At 44.6% G+C, this 20,638-nt stretch overlaps 1 protein-coding gene across 2 annotated transcripts in view; it reads left to right on the top strand.

Moving 5' to 3' along the window:
- The window catches only part of ABLIM3 (actin binding LIM protein family member 3), a 110,639-nt gene that overhangs the window by 28,499 nt on the left and 61,502 nt on the right, over positions 1–20,638 (top strand). For both annotated transcript variants that reach the window (XM_021700710.2, XM_044917156.1), the window contains exons 3-4: positions 9,694–9,831; positions 20,220–20,403. In XM_021700710.2, coding sequence (XP_021556385.1) covers positions 9,694–9,831; positions 20,220–20,403 — 322 coding nt within the window. The remainder of the gene's footprint in view (positions 1–9,693; positions 9,832–20,219; positions 20,404–20,638) is intronic.

Here is a 20,638-nt window from a genome sequence, read left to right as displayed (position 1 = left end):
TACGGAAGGATTTAGAAACAAACACCAGGCTGCCCAAGTAAAGCATGTCTGGGAGCCCCATGCAATGCAAGCATTCCCTGGTCTAGGGGATGTCCCTGAATGCCCACCAGGTCACCGGATGTTTGCATTCCATGCATGGTTTATGATGGAATCAGTTCAACCTGGAGGCCATTTCATCATTTCAAGGAAGGGTTTGAAGCTTTAAAAAAAAAAGGAAAACAAAAAAGAAACCTCTAGGCGATGTTTTCTATATGCCTTCCGCTCTGATGTTAAAAACCCGTAAGTCAAGGGGAGCCCGGGTGACAGCTGATGTTTCTTGCATTTCTCAACAGTACCTCAGAGCCTGATGGCCTGCCAGCCTCAGGAAGCAAACATTGTATAAGTATTCAAACCTCTGGCTCAGAGGCCAAGAGACTGAGTCACTCAGAGCACAAGACAATTGCTGGTTTCCTGGAGTTCTCTACTTCCAACATGGCTTCCAGGACCTCATTCGAAACCCAAATTGTATTTTCAGATAAGCTGTAGAGATGCTGGAAAGGGTGCCTCAAGGCCCCAGTGCAGGGCAGCCCCATGCTACCTGCCGGCAATGCTTGGGCAGGTCCCCTTCTTTCCCTTGGGATACACTGGGCAGAAGGAGGCCCAGCTGGGAATGCCCCCTGGGAGGGAAAAATCAAGCCTCTTCTAGATCTACAGTACCTGTCCAAACCCTAGCTCCAACGTTTACATGTGGTGTGACTTCAGGCAAATTAATGAACCTCTCTGTGCCTCAGATTGCCCATAGATAAAAGAGGGATCCTATGGTATCTGTCTCCTGGGGCTGAGAGAATTCAATGAGATGGTGGGTATGAAGCCCTTAGCAAGGGGCCTGGCACAAAGTAATTGCCCAATTCATGTTAGTGTTGGGCTCTTCTTACAGCCCCTCAGGGTCCCTGACTGGGGGCTTGGTAAAGGTAGTGAGGAGGAGAGTCAGCAGAGACAAGAGATTTGGTGTGGATTGACAGGAGGCACCCCCTAGTGGGAAAAATGCCAGATACACTAGGGATTTTCCCCTTCTCCATCAGGTCTCAACTAACCCTTAGATCTAGATCAGATTTTTAAAACCCCATGCCCCAGTGTAGCAAGATGATATTCTTGAAGTATTAACTGGTATTTCCTTCAGCCACCCGTCTTGCTCCTTCCCCCTCTATTCAGGGAGGGAGGCCTCGGGGCCAGGATGGGCAGCAGAAAGCAGAGACAAAAGAGATCGCTTCCTGGCTTTTGAATTTCAAGTCTGTGCCCTCAAAACAGAAAGGATCCATTACAAAGCTAAATATTCTAGAGAAAGTGTAAGCTAGAGAGGGCAGAAAGGGCTCCTTTACCCCCAGCTAACAAAAATGATTCCCTGGCCCAGAGGTGGGGAGGAGAATCTCAGAGAAAGAAATGAGAACACAGATCTATTTGAGTCCTTAGAAAAGAGGCCCGTGCTGCCCCCGCTGGGCTGAGCCCTGGACCAGACCCCCAGTGAAGAGCAGGATGGGGGCACAAACTGGCTGCAACTTAGTTCTGCTTATCTTGAAATAGGAACCACGCTGACTTATAAGAAAGAATTGAGGGCTTTTTTTATCTTGAAGTGTTTTATTGAATTCAATCAGAAGTATACAGGTTTTTTCTTTTTTTTCTTTTCTTTTTTTTCACAATGATAAGATGAACATAGAAATAGGTGGGAAGTTAATTCTATGACTCTGTATCTAGACCAGCTTTCTGAATTTACCAAATCAATAACGAACATGCAGTTCCCATTTTAGCAAGTGACTTCACTGTCACTTGAAGAACACCTTCCAGCCGCGGGCCGTGGGGCAGGCCTCCTCGCCTGGGGCCCTGGTCATGCTAAGGGTAAGGGAGCAGCTGGGTCTAGCAGGTCCGTCGGCGGGAGCCGTCGTGCGGTAGCTGGCTGTCGGGCAAGAGCCGTCTGTCTGGCCAAGAGCCTGCCGTTCTGACACGTGTCCTGACAGCACACTTCGGGAGAAGGTGGCTCGAGCCATGTTGCCAGCTTCACTCCGTGACCACGGAGCACGCTGCTGAGCCTGGCAGAGAGAGGCTGGGGAAGGGTTTCTGTGGCGGCAAAAGTTTTACAGTAGCGTCTTGGGGTGACAGACCGTGTTGCTGACATGGGAAAGCGTGGCCAGGGCTGCGGCACCTGCCAGCACCTGAGGAGCCCCACACGCACCCCTGTCTGGCCGTCCATCCGGGGCCAGGGAAGGGGCTCGAGGCGGCCATCCCCTGGCCCCGGGGGCAGCCATCACGGCTCCTTCATCCTCCTCCTCGGCCACAGATGCTCAATTACTGCGCCCAGTTTCCTGGTCTGTACCCGGCAAGCATTATTCTTCAGTCTGTGTGAAATTTATGTACATATTTTAAACCAGCTGGATAATGGATGGATGATTACTGTGGGGGGGGGGTAATCAGATACCCCTGGTAGCCTCCCTTAAGCCCACTCCCTCCCCAGAGGGACCCCCCCCGACCCCCGCCCTTGGCACTTCTACATGGCAGGCAGTAGAGCTTCGTGGTGAGAACTGCCTCCTTCTGCCATTTACTAATGGTATGGCCGTGGGCAAGGGACCTCAGCTCTTCAGGCCTCAGCTTCCCCATCTGTAAAATAGGGTAATAATACCCGCCCCTCCTGAATTACTAGAACTCAGTGAGATGGCATATGTACACTGCTGAGCCCAGTTCCTGACGGAGTAACCCACTCTGCAAATACTATCTCTTATCCTTCCAGGCCTTTCTTTGGGCATTTGCCCCTGCTCGCTCTTCATGCGTGGCTTCATTCCGAGCTCCCTCCTTATGCTTCTGCATCTTGGACCACTGATCTGCACCCCCTCAGCCCACCTAGGCTAATGCTAAGCCTCAGCATGACTCCAGATTTATGGAAATATGTTCTCCAGTGAACTCTCTCCCTCACCTTTCTGTGACTCGTGGGCCATGCTGCAGGTTGCGCTCTCTTTTATCCTGTTACCCTAGAACACACAGCCTCAGACAATGACGTGGGAAGCCTAAGTTCTCTCCCTCTCCCTCTGGGCCTCAGCCTGCTCATTTGCTAAATGAAAGCATGGAACTCATCTTATTCGTTCTTGTATTTATCCATCAAGTACTCATTGAGCACTCACACGCCTGGCACGGACGGTGCAGAGGCAGACAGGACACGCATGGTCCCTGCCCCGAGGCTTCCAATCTCCTGTATTAGGTAACCTCCCAGTCCAGGGAGATCTGATGGGTACCAGGGATCCGCACGATGAACACAGATGTCATGACAAAATGAGATACACACACAGGGTCCTTAGGGGTTACCAAAAGCAGCTCTCACGGTCTCCCTAGCAGAGTTTTCAGAAAACAAATCACTCACCTCTTCTAAGTATGCACACACGACTGACACGCCAACACGTCCCCCTGGAAACAGCAGATGTGCCCAAAATACACCGCCTCAGGAAAACATAGATCATAACCTCTGTTTCCCACAACAGGAAACACCCAATTCACACATTCCTCTGCAGGAAACATCCAAAGTGTGTCAGCCACCCACCTCTGTAGCCCACAGAAACCCATAAACAGAAAGCTCAGCGATGGTGGGGGTGGGGGGGAAGAAGAGGTTGCTTTAAGGTGGTGAACGGGCTGCAGCCGGGGTTTCTCTTCCTGAGCGGCAGCAGGGAGGGAAAACCAGAAAACCTTTGCCCAAGTTGGACTGGTCCCAAAATGGATGTGATGATGTTTGAGCCAAAGTCGGGGTTAAGTGGCAGGGGGCAATTCAGAAAGAATTCCTGCATTGAGTTGGAGGTGGGGGTGCGTGACTTCAGAGATCCTTTAATATCAATTATTGCTTTTATTTATTAAGCAGTGTCCCAAGCACTTTTATATAATTTAAGTGATTTAATACTCACAGATGACTTGCATTGTTCCCACTCTTGAGATGAGCAAACTGAGACAGGTGTCATCATGCATTTAACTCGTTCAAGGTCACACAACCGGCAGGCAGCATTGCTAGAATACAGACTCAGCCCTCCTGACTCCAGCATCCACACCCTGAACCCCCGCGCCTGGTGCCTCTCAGCGCAGGGATCCCATGTCACTGCCGTCTTGCCCCGGGAGCCAGAATCAGGGCTGCAGACCCCGGTTCAACTCCAAAACCAAACTCAAGGTCATGTTGTAAACGACCAGAGGCTCTTCTATACAGACCCCACCCTCACCTGGCAGGCAGACGGCTTTCTTTTTTTTTTTTTTTTAAAGATTTTTAATTCTTTATTTGACTGAGAGAGACGCGGCGAGAGCGGGAACACAAGCAGGGGAGTGGGAGAGGGAGAAGCAGGCTTCCCGCCGAGCAGGGAGCCCGATGCGGGGCTCGATCCCAGGACCCTGGGATCATGACCTGAGCTGAAGGCAGACGCTTAACCGACTGAGCCACCCAGGCGCCCGGCAGACGGCTTTCTACCCGTGAAATGCCTGGATCCACAGTTGGCTCTCCCGCTCGGTACTTAGGAAATACCTGTGAACACACTCCGGCTACTTTGGGCCCTAATGGAGCCGCGAGTTGCCGATATGTGACAGTGGCAGCACCCAGCCGCTTCCCGGGGCCCCGGGCGTTTGCAAGCTCGTTTTGGAACTGGTTGATTCTCCCTGCTTGATGTTTCACTGTTCGACCAGAAGCACCACTGTTTTTATTACACTTCCAGCCATTTTTCACAGCTGTGGTGCTGTCTCCAAGTCAGCTTTGTCACTCTTTTAATTATACCCCAGGATAGCATAGGTGCTTCTACTTTCTAAAGACGATTTTAAAGATGACTCGGTTAGAATGGAGGGACATCTTTTTCTCCAAGGTCAGGCCACCCTCAGGGCAGGAAGGACCAATCGTGGCACCACATCGGTAAGGAGAACGTAACTTAGGTCGAGTTATCTGTGAGGGAGGAAGCATGCTAATATCTGCTTTTAAAAGAGACTAATCTGATGGCAGCCCGGCCTTGTCGACGAGAAACTCCTGAGACCGGGGCGGCAGCCAGCCGGAGGGAGGGAGAAAAGCCGGGTGCAGGAACTGGGTGCTGAGCTTATTTCTTGCTCTTTGACTCGCGTGCTCCTTTCAGCTTACCGGGAGGCCAGCCACCCTCCCCTTCCGATTTGCTGTTGTGCTCCAACACTTTTAAATGATCTCTGTCGCCTTTGGGAAGAGCTTTACTTGCAAATTTCGTCGTGGAATTAAGTTGTGTTTTCCCGTAGAACTAAAGGTCTGCTGTGCGTCTATTTCAGACCCTTCATTTTTTCATCTCAAAGGCATTGGCCAGCTGATTTTCTGTCTTAAAAAAGTAGACTGGGCGCCTGGGTGGCTCAGTTGGTTAAGCGACTGCCTTCGGCTCAGGTCATGATCCTGGAGTCCCTGGATCGAGTTCCGCATCGGGCTCCCTGCTCGGCAGGGAGTCTGCTTCTCCCTCTGACCCTCCTCCCTCTCATGCTCTCTGTCTCTCATTCTCTCTGTCTCAAATAAATAAATAAAATCTTTAAAAAAAAAAAAAAAGTAGACTGACAGCCATTGCCAATTGACTTCTTTGCTTCTATTCTTGGAAAAATTAAGATTGTCCAGTCTCGCAGTAACTGAAAAATTGTGATTTTTAAAAAAATTAGTATTTATTTCATTGCTCGGAATCTTTTGTTTCTAGATCAAATTCAGGATGGGTGAATGTGTGTGTAATTGGTTCCGATTGCAAACTGCTTTTGAGTACAACTTTAAAACTCTTCAAGGATGAGAAGGAATAATTTAAGTCTGAGGTGGTACACCCGAATTAATTTGTACATGTTATTTTTATATAAATAGGATTCAACCAGACTTCATTTCTTGTTCCCTAGTCTCAGTGCCTGGTGTTCCGTTTGTGGATCTATAAAGTTGTGATGTCCAATAATGGTACCACTAGCCACATGTGGCTATTTAAATGTAAATTTATATTAATTAAAATGAGATAAAATTAAGAATTCAGTACTTCAGTCACGCTAGCCATATTTCAAGCGCCCAACAGTCACATATGGCAGTAATTATTATATTGGACAGTGTAAATATTGAACATTTCTATACTCAGAAATCTATTGCACAGCACTCCTTACAGACTAGGAACTGTCAATGTCTCTCCTAGGTGCCCTTTACTGGCCAAATAACATTAGACAGAAGCCAGAGTTCCCTACACGCATTTTAGAAACATATCACATGATCTCTAAACTTGGTAACTTCATGGGTTATTTCACAACTTAGCAAAGCTAATGTCCTTTGAGGCCCATGGCTACTCTAAAATGTTGCTGTCAGGGACAAGCTGTTCAAAATTCAAGTACAAGTCAATTGAAATTCAAGGGACATTTGTACATAAGGCAAATGTTATGACTCATGTGGCTGGTTTCTAGTACTTTCGGAGATAAAAATTCGTGGAAATAATAACCAGCAGAAAATCAACAATAAAATTTCAATGTTCTGCGGGGGAGGGGGTGGCTAGAGATTGGTGGGAAGAAATGGCACCTTCTCTACATACCTAGACCCACAGAGTATGGTTTGATTATGTCGTTGATTTAATTACCCAAGGATACAAAATCTTGTTGGAAACGAGGTGGCTTTCAGGGCAAGAGCAGATATGGCATATCTCAGCCTAGCGTCCCTTGACCCCTAGAGCTCCTGTTGGCACTGTCTAGATAAGGAAAGGTCTTCACGCGTCTATAAGCTCAAATCTTGCTACACTGCTGCCCTTTTGTAATCATAGTTTATATCCGCAATCTGGAAGAACTCACACAACAATGGCTGCATTTCTATTTCTGGGATTATTTACAAATATCAGACATTTGTGGGTTTCCAGCCACAGTTAGCAGGACCAAAGCAGCACCCTCATCCTGAGGCAAGCGGCAGAGTTAGGGCTAGGGGGCCTATCACTAGCTCTGCCCCCAGAAAACCCATTTTCCTAATCTGTCCCCTCACTCAGATTTTACACCTTTTTATCTGAATGGTTCAAAGGCTGAGTATTGACTGAAGACCATGATCACAAATCAATTTCCCCCGGAAAATCAAATCAGGGAAAAACCGAGTTGATCTTGGAAATTGGTTCTTGAGCAATAAGGCAGGTTAAATTAGAAGAGGTAAATGAGAATTTGTGCAGTGATTCTGGAGGGACTTTGGATACTTTTGAGACTTCTCATCACTGTTGGTGATGATTATCCTGTTAGTTCTTACTTGTTTTTCAGCCTCCCAGCTTTGTTTCCCTCAACAATTGTGGATCACTACACTGCCCAGATAAACGGGATCTACATTTTTCTCACAAATTGGTGGGAGAGGGGAGAGTGAAATATTTTCCAGGGTTGGTGAGCACGAATCAGAGAAAGAAGAAGAGACAGGATGAATGGTTATGGACATTCTGGGAGTGGGGAAGGATTGCTCTGAGCTGTGGGGCAGGTGTGATGATCATGGTACCAGTGAACATTTATGAAGAACTTCATGCACTTTTCGAAATGCTTTACATGTATTAACCCATTTAGTGAATTAATTAATGATTTTGTTAACTAGCTAACTCACTTAAATTTTGTCTTAAATTTAAGACAGGAGAAAAGTTGAATAAGGGGCATGGACTCCTTAAGACAAAGATTGTGAGAAGGATATTATCTCCCACCTCAGATAGCAGAGTTGTCAGATTCAACATTTTCAGGGCTCAGTAACCAGCTTTTTACCTTACAGGGCACTGGTGATTCAGGAGACCTGTAAGTGGAAGATAATTGAAAGTCCATGGGCACCTGGGTGGCCCAGTTGGTTAAGCATCTGCCTTCGGCTCAGGTCATGATCTCAGGGTCCTGGGATCAAGTTCCGTGTTGAGCTCCCTGCTCTGCAGGGAGTCTGCTTCTCCCTCTCCTTCTCTCAATCTCTCTCTCTCTCTATCTCTCTCTCTCAAATAAAATCTTAAAAAAAAAAAAGTCCTGTTTTTCTGTTACTTGTCTTTAAAAGGAGGAAGGCAGCTGAGATCAATTATGGAGGCCATCTTTGAGAATCTGAAGAGAGCTGTAGGATAATGTACATAACACCAAATTTTATATTTAATTAGAAATACTAGATCCCAGGTGTATCCATCAGGATATGCTGCAGTAACAAGGCCATAACAACAAAAATTCCTCCTTGCTCACCATAGACGTTCGTCCTGGGTTAGCCTTGGAGCTGCGCTCCAGGACTCAATCAGGGATTCAAGCTGATGCATCCTGCACACCATCTGGGGTATCACTGGTTGCTGGGTTATGGAAAAGGCAATATGGCAGATCACAAACTGGCTCCAGTTGAAAGTGACACACACAATTTCCATTCACATTTCATTGCCAAGCAAGACACCATGTGCCATCCTTCATTGTGCCTAGAATAAAAGATTCAACTTTCAGTGAACAGCCATTAACAACTACCACACTAGGTCAAGAAGCCCTGAATCGAGTATTATCTAAGTTACTTTGCAGTTCAAAGTTCATGTGAGTCCAGATTAATTTATAATATGCTTATTCAAAATTTAGGCAGTAAGCCTGCATGTCTAAATAGTAGACATCAAATTCCCCTCCAATCAGGTGGTCATCTTTATAGCCAGGACAAGAGTGAGCCTTCTCCTAATAGGGTATGAGCAAAAGTTTTTGGACTGTTGCTTCAACTTTGAAAATTGAGGAATTGAGGAGTTCTCTCCTGATCCCCCTAGGGGCTTCCTACAAGAGAGAAGATTTGGTTCCTCATTAGCAAAGTTATCTCAGTAGCTTATACGTAATGAGATTGGACCAGACAGCTGTCAATATTCCTCCCAACCCTGATTTTTTTTTTAATTCTAAGCAGGTGCCTACTATTATTAAATACCAGATAACCAGATTTTAGAGTGGTCAAGCAAAGTATATCTCAGGGACAGGAGATCTGGAAAAGTAGCCATGAGAGAGTCTGGGCAAGAGGATAATAGATTCATAAGTTAGTAGAGCTCTACAGTATCATCAAATGCCCAACCTCTACTGATTTCAGCTCCTTCTTAATCTCTACCAGATCTTTTTTCTTAATTATATACTTTTGACATTTTCTCAGTGCTATGGAAAGTGCCACTCAAAGGCAGCTTTGAGATGAGTCCCCGCACCAACCTCCTTCCAACTAGAGTGCCTCCCCCTTTGTGCCTCTCTTGTACAAAGCCTGTGCTACCACTGACCACCCTCATTTCATAGATGTCAAAACTAGAGGCCCAGAGAGGGGATATCACTTGCTTTGCTCAAAGGCCAGTTGGAGGCAGGATCAATCACCCATTTCTTTGAGACCCATGTCAACTGCAAAAATCAAATTCTCTTTGAGAGATTTGGGACCGGGTTTTGATCCAGAAATCACCCAAGAAATGGTATTTCTGGATCATTTACTTTGAAATACTCTACTTCTTCTTTTACTTTTCATCTTGCGTGAATTTGGCCTCTATTATGGCAAAGAAAGGTTATGCTCACTCGTAAGTCTCTGCCTGCTTCAGGAGACTTATGAACTCACATCCTGATGGTGCCTTAGCTTGGCACATGCAGCCTGGTGATGTATTGAAGGTACTTGGCTAATTACCTGCACGCTTTCTGCTTTTTCTCCCAGTTAGGATTATGATAATGTCTTCTAACAGAGTTCCTAAAGAGGAAAGGCCTTCTGGATAGTGATCTCTTTGTTTCTTTCTGCAGTTCCTTATCAGCAGAATCCTTACAATCCCCGAGGCAGCTCCAATGTCATCCAGTGCTACCGGTGTGGAGACACCTGCAAAGGGGAAGTGGTCCGTGTCCACAATAACCACTTCCACATCAGATGCTTCACCTGTCAAGGTAGGAGGCCCAGACTCCCAATGCCCCTGTCAGATTGCAGGCCCTGGTTTCACCCATAGGACATGCCACAGGGGCACGCAGAAAACATACAGGCCGATACCTCTGCAGGCCTAAAGAAACTTTCCTTGAGCCTTTATGAGAACTCTCCCTTAGGCAGTGTGGAGTGAAGAGGAAGGAAAGAGTTGGGACGTGGGGGAGGGAGGGAAGCTGGTGACCTCAGAGTGGTAGCGCTGACCCAGGAGGAAAAAGGCAATCCTGCAAGCTTAACCTGCACAGCTGGAGAGACTCCTGTCTTGTGCCTATAAATCAGTTTGAGAGTGAATGAACAAGCAAGCTGTCCTGGCTAAAATTCAGTGTGGCTCTGAGATGAGCACCTATTCTATGACTGTGTGGCGTTCCTCAAAGGTGAGGTTTAACAGGGTACATTATGACTTCAGTAAGGTCTGTAATTTGGAAGCAGGTGGATGTTGGGTTACCTCTGGACTCTTAAATTACAAGTTCCTAAAGAAGCAGGATAACTAGCAGCAGGAATAAAGAAGGACTCTGCTGAAAGAGCCCGGGGAGCCCTCTGGCCCTGATAGATGCCTTTCCAGCCTCCACTTCTTGAGGCTTTCTGTTCCACAAGGCAGCCATTCTGAGGTTGGATGGCCCCGTGGGTTTAGAAAATGTTTGACCCCAAACCAGTAACTTCCACCTGTTGGTTCTAGATTTGTTCTCATGAAGTTTGTTGAATACTGCATGTGTGCTGTTCCCTGTGGCGGCCGTTCACCTACTTGTAGTCAGGTCTCCCCACGCCTGATTACACTGCAGGTCCTTACTTTGAGCCTCATCTGAAATGATTCCAACTTGTATCATCTTGGAGTCTTCCTTGATCCATTCTGGTTTGTCACTATCATTCTAAAAGCATAGTGCCCAGAACAGACCATGGTTCTCAAGGTCTGCCACATACAGTGGGGGTACCCTTTCCGTTAATATGATTGATGTTGGATTGACCTCCTGAGGAGCCACTCCACGGAATTGACGTATATTGAATTTAAGGTCAATTGAAACCTCAGATCTTTTCATTTTAGTAATTGCTTCCAACCTCAGTCTCATGTGTCTGAGATTGACTTACACTGCTGTTGAGAAAAATTCTGGATTTCTTCCTCAGGATCTCACTAGACACTGCACTGAGCAAATCAATTACATATTCACATTTCCTAATGTTTTTAATGGAAGCACATATGGAATATATTTTAATTGATGTGATTTAAATTCTGTATTGAGACGTGGCAAACCCCTTTAGTGTAAGCTGACCTGCGAAAGGGTCTTGGCGAGTGACCATTTTTACATCACTAGAAGCTGGGGCAGGAAAAAGGGTAAAAACAACAAAATTGTTCTAAGGAGGTTTGAGGTACGACTGTGCAATTGTATTCTTAAGAAAGTATGTTGGTTACCCTTTGCTGGGACCAAAATTTAATAGTTTAAATAATTTTTTGTTTAGCTCATGATCCTCTGGGTTGGCAGGGCAGTTCTCCCAGGCTGAGCTGGCTCTCCTTGTCTCCACTCGCCTCATCACAATGATATTGGTGGGTCACCTGGCAGTGGTTGGCAGGCTGTTGGGCTGAGTGCCTGCATATGGCTTCTCAACCTCCAGCAGCCTGGCTTGGATTCATTTGCATGATGGTCTCAGAGTTCCAAGTACAGCAAGAGAGCAAGCTTCAGAAAGCAAGACCTTTTTAAGCCTCAGCTTATGTCATACTTGCCAATGTCCCATTTGCCAAAACGAGTCAAGTGGCTGACCCAGGTTCACGATCATGGAGAAATAAACTTTGCCTTTGGTGGGAAGATTTGCAGATTTCAAGGGTGTGAATGCAGAGAAAGGAAGAATATGGCCATTTTGAAAATCAACCACAGGGAGGTTGTAGAATATCTTTTCATGGAGATTTTAAGGGAAAAAAATAGATTTACTTTTCTGACTGTTTTCAATGTCAACTTGCTTAGAAGTGAAACAAATGAGAGAATTTTTGTTTCCAGCAGTAACCAGTTATAGTTACCCTAAATAGCCTCATTTGAAAAAGTTAAAATCTCTATGAATTTTTCTATAGTTCTTTTACCATTCACTACTGCACTGACATGAAAGAATCTGCAGAGGTGAAAAACAAAAATAAAAGCAGAAATCCTCATGTGACTGCCAACGCCAGATTTAATCCTAATGGTTTATGCTAAACCTTGGCAACCTTGTGCTTTTGCCTTGATGGCTGTATAGATCATGGAGACATAGGAAGAGGCTAGAGCCCGGTCTAAGTAGGAATCTAATAGGAGACCTCTGAGTAAAGCTGAAATTTTCCCCTACGAAAATCTTACTTTCAATGTATGGATGGATGAGAAATAAACTGGAGAAGGAGACAGCAATGAAACCGTCTGTACTAACTTTGGCACTGGGTAGAGGAGAATAAAACTTGTATCAAAACGTCTACCTATAATCCACCCTTAACATGGATTCATGTTCTATATTCATGCTATGAATTGGCATAAATTTTAAAAAAGCGAAACAGAATTTAAAAGAAAGTCATCCCACACTTGGCAAATGGCAGAAACAAGTGATATTCCTCTTTGGAGGAACTCAGCTTTATTCCGGACCTCAAAGAACTCCCACGGGTAACATTATCAGCAAAATGAGTAACTTACAGTCAAAAACACACAAATCATAATGGAGGGAGAGCCACAGAAACAATGAAGAGAGAATCAGAACCTCAAAGACTTCATAAATTTGTATTTTTTTTAAAGATTTTATTTATTTATTTGACTGAGAGAGAGAGCGGCAGGCAGAGGGAGAGTGAGAAGCAGGCTCCCCACTGAGCAGGGAGCCCGGCGTGGGGCTCGATCCCAGGACCCTGGGATCATGACCTGAGTCGAAGGCAGATGCTTAACCGACTGAGCTGCTCAGGCGCCCCATAAATTGGTATTTTTTGACATTATATGATGACTACATAGAATACATTTAAATAGGTAAGAAGAGCCATTTAAAAAGAGCAAGAAACAACACATTATAACAAATAGCACAGCAGATTTGAAAAAGAAACAAAACTTTAGAAATAAAAATACATAATGTTTGAAATTTAAAAGTCAGTGTATGGATTATATAGCAGATTAGATGTTGCTGAAGAGGGAATTAATGAACTATAGGATTTAGCCAAGAAAAAGGTATATACATATAGTCCAGAAATATAAGAAGGTGGTAAAAATAAAAGATAAGTTTATACATGAAGAAAATAGTGGAAAGGGTTGACGTATATTCAGTCAGAGTTCTAGAGATGTGTAATAGAATACCTGAGTGGGAGGACAATATTTGGAGACATGACAGTTACGCAGTGTTCTAGAACTGTTCAAAGACACAAATCCTTGGATCCAGAAACCTAATAAGTCCCAGTAGAAAAATATAAAAGAAATCCACCTGTATACATCATCAGAATGAAACTGAAGATCACCAAAGACAAACGACAATTTTAAAAACAGCCAGAGAGAAGAAATAGATCATCTGCCTACAAATGGTAAGTAGACTGAGAGCTGACATGTTAGTAGCAACAAGGAAGCCAGAGACCAGTGGAATAATTCCTGTATGTACTGAAAGAGATAACTGTAAAGTTAGGATTATGTATTCAGCAAAAGTATTTTTCTAGAACAAAGGCAAACCTATAGCTAACATCATACTTAATGGTGAAAGACTGCCTGCCTGCCTATAAAGGCAAAAGTAACAAAAGGATATTTGCTCTTACTACTTCCATTCAACACTGTACCGCAGGTTCCTATTGGGTCAGTTATGTAAGAAAATGAAATAAAAGACATCCAGATTGAGAAAGTAAAAGTAAGGTTATTTCTATATGCACATGACATGATCTTATATATAGTAAATCCTAAGGAATGCACTAAAAAACTCTTAGAAATAACAAGTTAATCCAAGTTTCAGGATAAAAGATCAATATACCAAAATCAATTGAATTTCTATACAGTTACAATAAACAATCTGAAAATAATATTAAGAAATGATTCCATTTACAATAATATCAAAAATAAAATACATAGGAATAAATTTAACAAAAGTGTAAAATTTATACTCTGAAAATTATAAAATATTAAAGAAGATCTAAATAAATGAAAAGAAATCTCATTTCATGGATCAGAAATCTTAGTATTGTTAAGATGGCAGTATTCTTCAGACTGATCTACAGATTTGAGGCTATCTTACTCAGCTCAGGCTTCCACAATAAAATACTGTGGATTGAGTGGCTTAAACAACAGAAATTTATTTTGTCACAGTTCCAGAGGCCAAGATTAAGGTGCCAACATGGTAGGGTTCTGGTCAGAGCTCCCTTCTTGGCTTGCAGATAGCCATCTTCTTACTGTGTTCTCACATGTCTGGAGAGAGAGAGGGAGAGAGAGAGAGAGAGAGATGGCAAACTGGCTGGTGTCTCTTCTAAAAAGGGCGCTAATCTCATAATGAGGGTCCCACCCTTATAACCCTCATCTAAACCTAAGTATCTCCTCAAGGCTCCGTACCCAAATACCATCACACTGAGGGTTAGGGTGTCAAAATACAAATTTGGGGCAGGACACTATTCCATTCATAGCAAGTGCAATCCCCATAAAAATCCCATCTGGTTTCCTTGAAGAAATTGATGAGCTGATTGTGAGATTAATATGGAATTGCAGGGGATATAGAATAGCCAAAGCAATCCTGAGAAAGAACAAAGCTGGAGGACTCAAACTTCCCACTTTCAAAACTTACTACAAAGCTACAATAGATAAGACAATGTGGTACTGGCATATGGATAGACATATAGATCAATAGAGTTGAGAGAGCAGAAATAAACCCTTAGGTTTATGGTCAGCTGATTGTCAACAAACCTACCAAGACAAGTCTACAGGGAAGAAGAGTCTTCAACAAATGGTGCTAGGAAAACTGGACATATATATGCAAAAAAACAAAAAAAAAAAAATGAAGTTGGACTCCTTCCTCACACCATACACAAAAATTAGGTCAAAATAAGTCAAAAACCTACATGTAAGAGCTAAAACTATAAAACTCTCAGGAGAAAATGTAAGAGTAAGTCTTTGTGACCTTGAGTTAGGCAAAGACTTCTTGGCTATGACACCAGAAGCACAAACAACAGAAGAAAAATAGATGAATTAGGTGTCATCAAAATTAAATACTTCTCTGTGCTTCAAAATATACCATCAAGAATGTAAAAAGTCAACCCACTGAATGGGAGAGGAAATTTGCAAAATATACATCTGGTAAAGAACTTGTATCTAAACTATATAGAGGATTCTTAACAACTTACTAAGAAAAAGACAATCCCATTTCAAAATGGGCAAAGGATCTGAATAGAGGTTTCTCCAAAGAAGTTCTATAAATGTCCAGTAAACACATGGAAAAAAATGCTCAAAATCATTAGCCATCTAAGAATGAACATCAAACCACATGGAGGCACATGTCACGCCATGAAATCGGCCATATTCAAAAAGACAGAGAATACAAACGTTGGCAAGAATGTGGAGAAACTGGAACCCTCCTCCATTGCTGGTGGGAATGCAAAGTGCATAACTGCTGTGGAAAGCAGTCTTGCAGTTCCTCTAGGAGTTCAATGTAGAGTTACCATATGACTTAACAATTTCAAAGTCATAAGATGTATGCTTAAGAGAAACAAAAACATATGTCCATGCAAAAACTTGTGCATGAATGTTCATAGTAGGATTATTCATCAAGTCAAAAATTGGAAACAATTCAAATATCCATCAACCAATGAATGGATAAATAAAATGTGGTGGAACATTTTGCAGCAATACATCCACGTGGATGAACCCTAAAAGCACAAATGGCCCATAAACATATAAGAAGATTCTCAATTTCATTAAAAATCAGGGAAGTGAACATTTTAAAGTGAAATTTAAAATCACAGTAAGATGGGGCACCTGAGTGCCTCAGTCGGTTGAGCGTCTGACTCTTGATTTCAGCTCAGGTCATGATCTCAGGGTCGTGAGATCGAGCCCCAAGTCCGGCTCGCACTGGGCATGGAGCCTACTTGGGATTCTCTCTCTCCCCCTCCCTCTGTCCCTACCCCCCCCACACACACACTGCTCGTGCACATGCGTCCTCCCTCTCTCTCAAAAGAGAGAGAGAAAGAAAGAGAAAGAAAGAAAGAAAGAAAGAAAGAAAGAAAGAAAGAAAGAAAGAAAGAAAGAAAGAAAGAAAGAAAAAGAATAAACAAGGAAAGAAAAGTGTGTTTTTAAAAAATTAAATAAAATCACAATAAGATGACATTTTATAGCCACCATGTTGACTACATATATTATCAGCTTTCAATGATGATATGGACCAGTGGAAACTGCTGGTAGGAATGCAAATGGGAAAAACTCTGGAAAACGGCGAAGCTTCACCTCACAGATACAAGAATGTTCAAAGCAGCATTTCCATAAAACAAAACAAAACAAAACAAAAACTGCAAGCAGTTCAAATGTCCTTCAACAGTGGAGTAGATCAATTGTGATACAGACCATGGGATACAGCACAGTTACTGAAAAATGCAGTTACATACATCGACATGGACGAATCTCAAAACATGATCCTAAAAGTATGAAGCAAGCACAGGAGAATAAATGCAGTAGGGTTCCATCAATATAAAGTTCAAAAAGGGCAAAACTAAACAATGCATAATTTGTGGATACATCAGAGGCGGTCAAAGTAGAAAGAAAAGCGAGAGAATGACAAACACACAATTAGGGACAACATGGGGAGGGGATGCTTTCAGGATATGCAAACAGGCTTCTGAGGCACCGGGAATGTTCTGTTTCATAAACTTGGGAGCGGGTACCTGGGAATGCATTTTATTCTTCTTCTTTAAATGGTGTTTGTATATTTACTACATTTTCTGTATGTATAATATAGTTCACAGTTAAACGTTTAAATGTTAAATAGATCACCCTCAGGAGCCCTTCTAACACTTTGGTTTTGAAATTCCATAAAACTCCGTCTCATTTGAAAAGTTGAAAATCAACAGAATCCTATGACAGACTCGTGGACTCTCGGGTCTGGGTGTGTTCTCAGTTACCACATAGCCCCTTCACTTCACAAATGAGGCAGCTGAGCTCGAGAGAGGTGGGGTAACTTTTTCAAAGCCACCCAGCACCTGAATGGTAGAATAGAAGCATGGACCACGGTCCAGCGACCCCCAACACAGTCCGTTTTCCCCTGAAACACACGGTTACTGTGGGCAAGGTCTCTTTCTGGGCATTATACTAACAGTGAACGTTCATTCTGGATTTTCTCAAAGCAGTTCTAACTTCTCATATCCTGTCCCACTGTCAAACCAAGTGATCTGCTTTTTTTTTTAAATTAATAGATTTTATTTTCTTGATTCACAGAATAACGCCTGTCCTGGGTGTTGTGTTAAATTCCACATCAATTCCATACTGTAGACCCTCTCCAGGGCCTTTCCTGTTATTTGGATGTCAGGCTCTGCTCAGCCTCAAATACATCGGTCCTGCTGTCCGACTTGCCTTCTATCCCCGTGTTCCCCACTGTATTTCCAGGAACCCCCTGAGATTCTTATCAACCTTTACATCCTTTCTACCAAAAACTTCCTCCTTCAACTCCTTGGGGGAAATGGGGGAACTGATTGTTCCAAGTTTTCTTATGACCTTCTGGGTTTGTCCACTGGGAGAGGTGGCTCTGGGGGTGGAGCTGGCCGGGGAAACAAAGGAGAGAAAAGAAGGAAAAAAACAGGACCTATTTCCAATGAGGTCGTAGGCCATGACCTCACTAATTCCACAGCCATGAAGTCAATCAATCTGCCACCTGCACACCCCAGAACGCCCTGTAGTCTGGCCTGGCCTGCTCTTGAGGCATTGTTTGATGTGATGAATTTTCACAAAGCCTGGTAGAAGATGAACCCTCTGCCATCAACCACCACCACCACCTCCACTAATAGGCCCCTGCCTCTCTGCAGGCAGGGGTGGTCTCCAGGGCCCTCCAGCCCCACCTCGCACTGAGTTTAAAATGTTTAGGCACCTGGTAAGCCCCGAAGGAAGCTCTGCTTCTCCTAGACTCACGGCATATCAATGTCAGAAGAAAAGTTCAAGTCACTTTTTAATCCACCTTCTTCATTTTACATACATGTGAACAGAGACCAAGTTCATTGTCACCCAGAGAGTTAATGGCAGTGACAAACTCAGAGCCCAGGTGGCCCAACTCCCAGACTATACATCTCCCACTGTGCTGCACGGTCCCCCTAATGCTGTGACCTCTGGGGCTCCCCTCCTCCTCACTCATCCTGGCCCCGTAAGCCTGCCTCTGGCCTGCAAAGTGAACACACACTTGCAAAATTCTTCTGCCATGCGCCTAGAAGTCCATCCTCTCTTTAACCTGGGTGCTTTTGCATTACCACTTTCCCTATGAACAAGGGGGTAGTATTTACTGGGGTGGCATCACCCAATCCAGACCAGGTCCCCACAATGACAGGCTTGGAATTCCTTATTGGTTTCCACACCATTGAGCTTGCTTCAGAAAGCTGATCTGTGCTAACCAACTCCTCAAGAAACCAGTGTATAAAATCAGAGTGCCCTTTTATTAATGGAAATAAGAGCTGTCATTCTCCATTGTATTAGTTTGCATTGCCCTGACCAGCTGCTTCCCAAAGGTCTAGGTAGTAAGTCAAACTATCAGTCACTTAGTGAATGCAGTCTCAGAACAAGGGGGCTGGTCATAGGGTTGGGATGGGCTCCCCAATGGCCTTCCTTTGATTGCTGGCCAGCCCCTTCTTGGCTGACCACCCCTGCTTTAGCCAGACCAATACACTCAGCAGTTCTGGTGGCCCTGAGAGCCATTCGATCTCTTGGAAGAAACTTTGCCTCTTTCTGCCCTTCCCATTAGGTGTTGATTTCATAACTTAACCCTCAGAGGGAAATCTCATTTGCCACGTTTCCAAGTCCTTTGGAGGTAGGGAGTCCCACATGATTCCGTCGTTCAAGCACCTATAATTACATCCACCTACTCCTCTATTATTGGTTCTACACATTTTCATATTGTCCACAAGGATATCCCATAAGACCTTATGACATCTTGTTGCCTGTCTATGCAAAAGCTATCAATGCAATTGGTCATTTTTGCAACTGGGTGATGGGACATCATTATAGCCTTCTCTCTTCTTTTGTTTATGTCAGAGAGTTTCAAATATTTTTTTAAGTTTTTGAAAAACTAGGAGAAAAACCATCCGTGGCTTCTCAATATCCCACAAAGCTGGACTCAGGCCCTCCTCCAACTGGTCCGTCAATATTTTCCTGTATTACTGCCCTCCACTCCCTAAAAACACCACCCCTACCCCAGTCCCACCTCCACACAAATACCACTTGCAACTTCCTGCTTGTGTGCTTTAGCTCATTTTCTGCCTTCAGAGTGCAACTTAAGTGCCCCGTCCTCCAAGAAGCCTACCATGATCCCTCCCCCACTGACATTGCTCCCTTTTCCTCCCCACTCACAGCACTTGCTGCCTGAACCAGCCCATGGCCTATCGCCCATGATGTATGTTCTATAAGGTCGTCTTTTGGCATATATTGTTACCTCTTCACAGTTCAGGGATCGTGTTTTATCATTCTTGCCTGGGAACAAACCGACTCTCTATGTCTATGGTGAGAGCAGATTATAAACTTCCAATCATCCATCCTACCTCAGTTGTCTTCACCTAGCACAGAATCATGCAAAGAGAAAGTGCCCAGGGAAATTTTAACTGAATGATCTTATCCAATTCATAATACCACCAGTATGGCCTTGTGTGAGCCACGCAGTCCTAAACTTTCATCCATGCATTGAGAAGATGGTACAATACCAGTGGTCCCGTCAGGATCAGCTGGGGAGTGCTCTAAAACGCAGATACCTGGGCCCTGGCCCCCAGGGAGTGTGATTCAGGCCCAGGCATCTGCATCTTAAGGAGCCCGAAGGTGACTCCAATGCAAGTGGTCTTCAGGGCACACTTTAAGGAGCACTAGCCCCGGGCGCCTGGGTGGCTCTGTTGGTTAAGCGACTGCCTTCGGCTCAGGTCATGATCCCAGAGTCCTGGGATCGAGTCCCACATCTGGCTCCTGGCTCGGCAGGGAGCCTGCTTCTCCCTCTGACCCTCTCCCCTCTCATGCTGTTTCTCTCTCTCTCTCTCTCTCTCTCTCTCAAATAAATAAATAAATAAAATCTTTAAAAAAAAAAAAAAGGAGCACTAGCCCCACGAGGTCCGATGTGCCACCATTTTCGGGCTACTTGTGACCAAGTCAGACGTCAGCCTTATCCCCTGTGAGAACCTCGTGCTTGCCCACCTTCCCTGGACTCAGCCTGCCCTTGATTCTCTCCTTGTTCCCCGCAGTGTGTGGCTGTGGCCTGGCCCAGTCGGGCTTCTTCTTCAAGAACCAGGAGTACATCTGCACCCAGGACTACCAGCAGCTCTACGGCACCCGCTGCGACAGCTGCAGGGACTTCATCACCGGCGAGGTCATCTCTGCCCTGGGCCGCACCTACCACCCCAAGTGCTTCGTGTGCAGCTTGTGCAGGTGGGCAGGTGGCCAGCAGAGGCCGGGGCCCCTCTGCCTGAGCCCTCTGGCGGTGTGGGGGCTCACAGGGCTGTACACTGAACACTTGGATTTCTAGGCTCTCGTGGGTGGAACGATCTGACAGGCCAGTGCTTTTCAAACCTTTTAGCAGCTGAACCCTGTCTGTCAAATATGATCTCATGTAAAACACTAGTTTGTCTGGCGATCAAGACGGAGTGAGGACCTGAGCCGCCAC

This window comes from Neomonachus schauinslandi, chromosome 7 (assembly GCF_002201575.2).
Source record: "Neomonachus schauinslandi chromosome 7, ASM220157v2, whole genome shotgun sequence".
NCBI lineage: Eukaryota > Metazoa > Chordata > Mammalia > Carnivora > Phocidae > Neomonachus > Neomonachus schauinslandi.
Note: the sequence above shows the minus strand (reverse complement) of the source record. Positions and strands in the feature narration are given on the sequence as shown.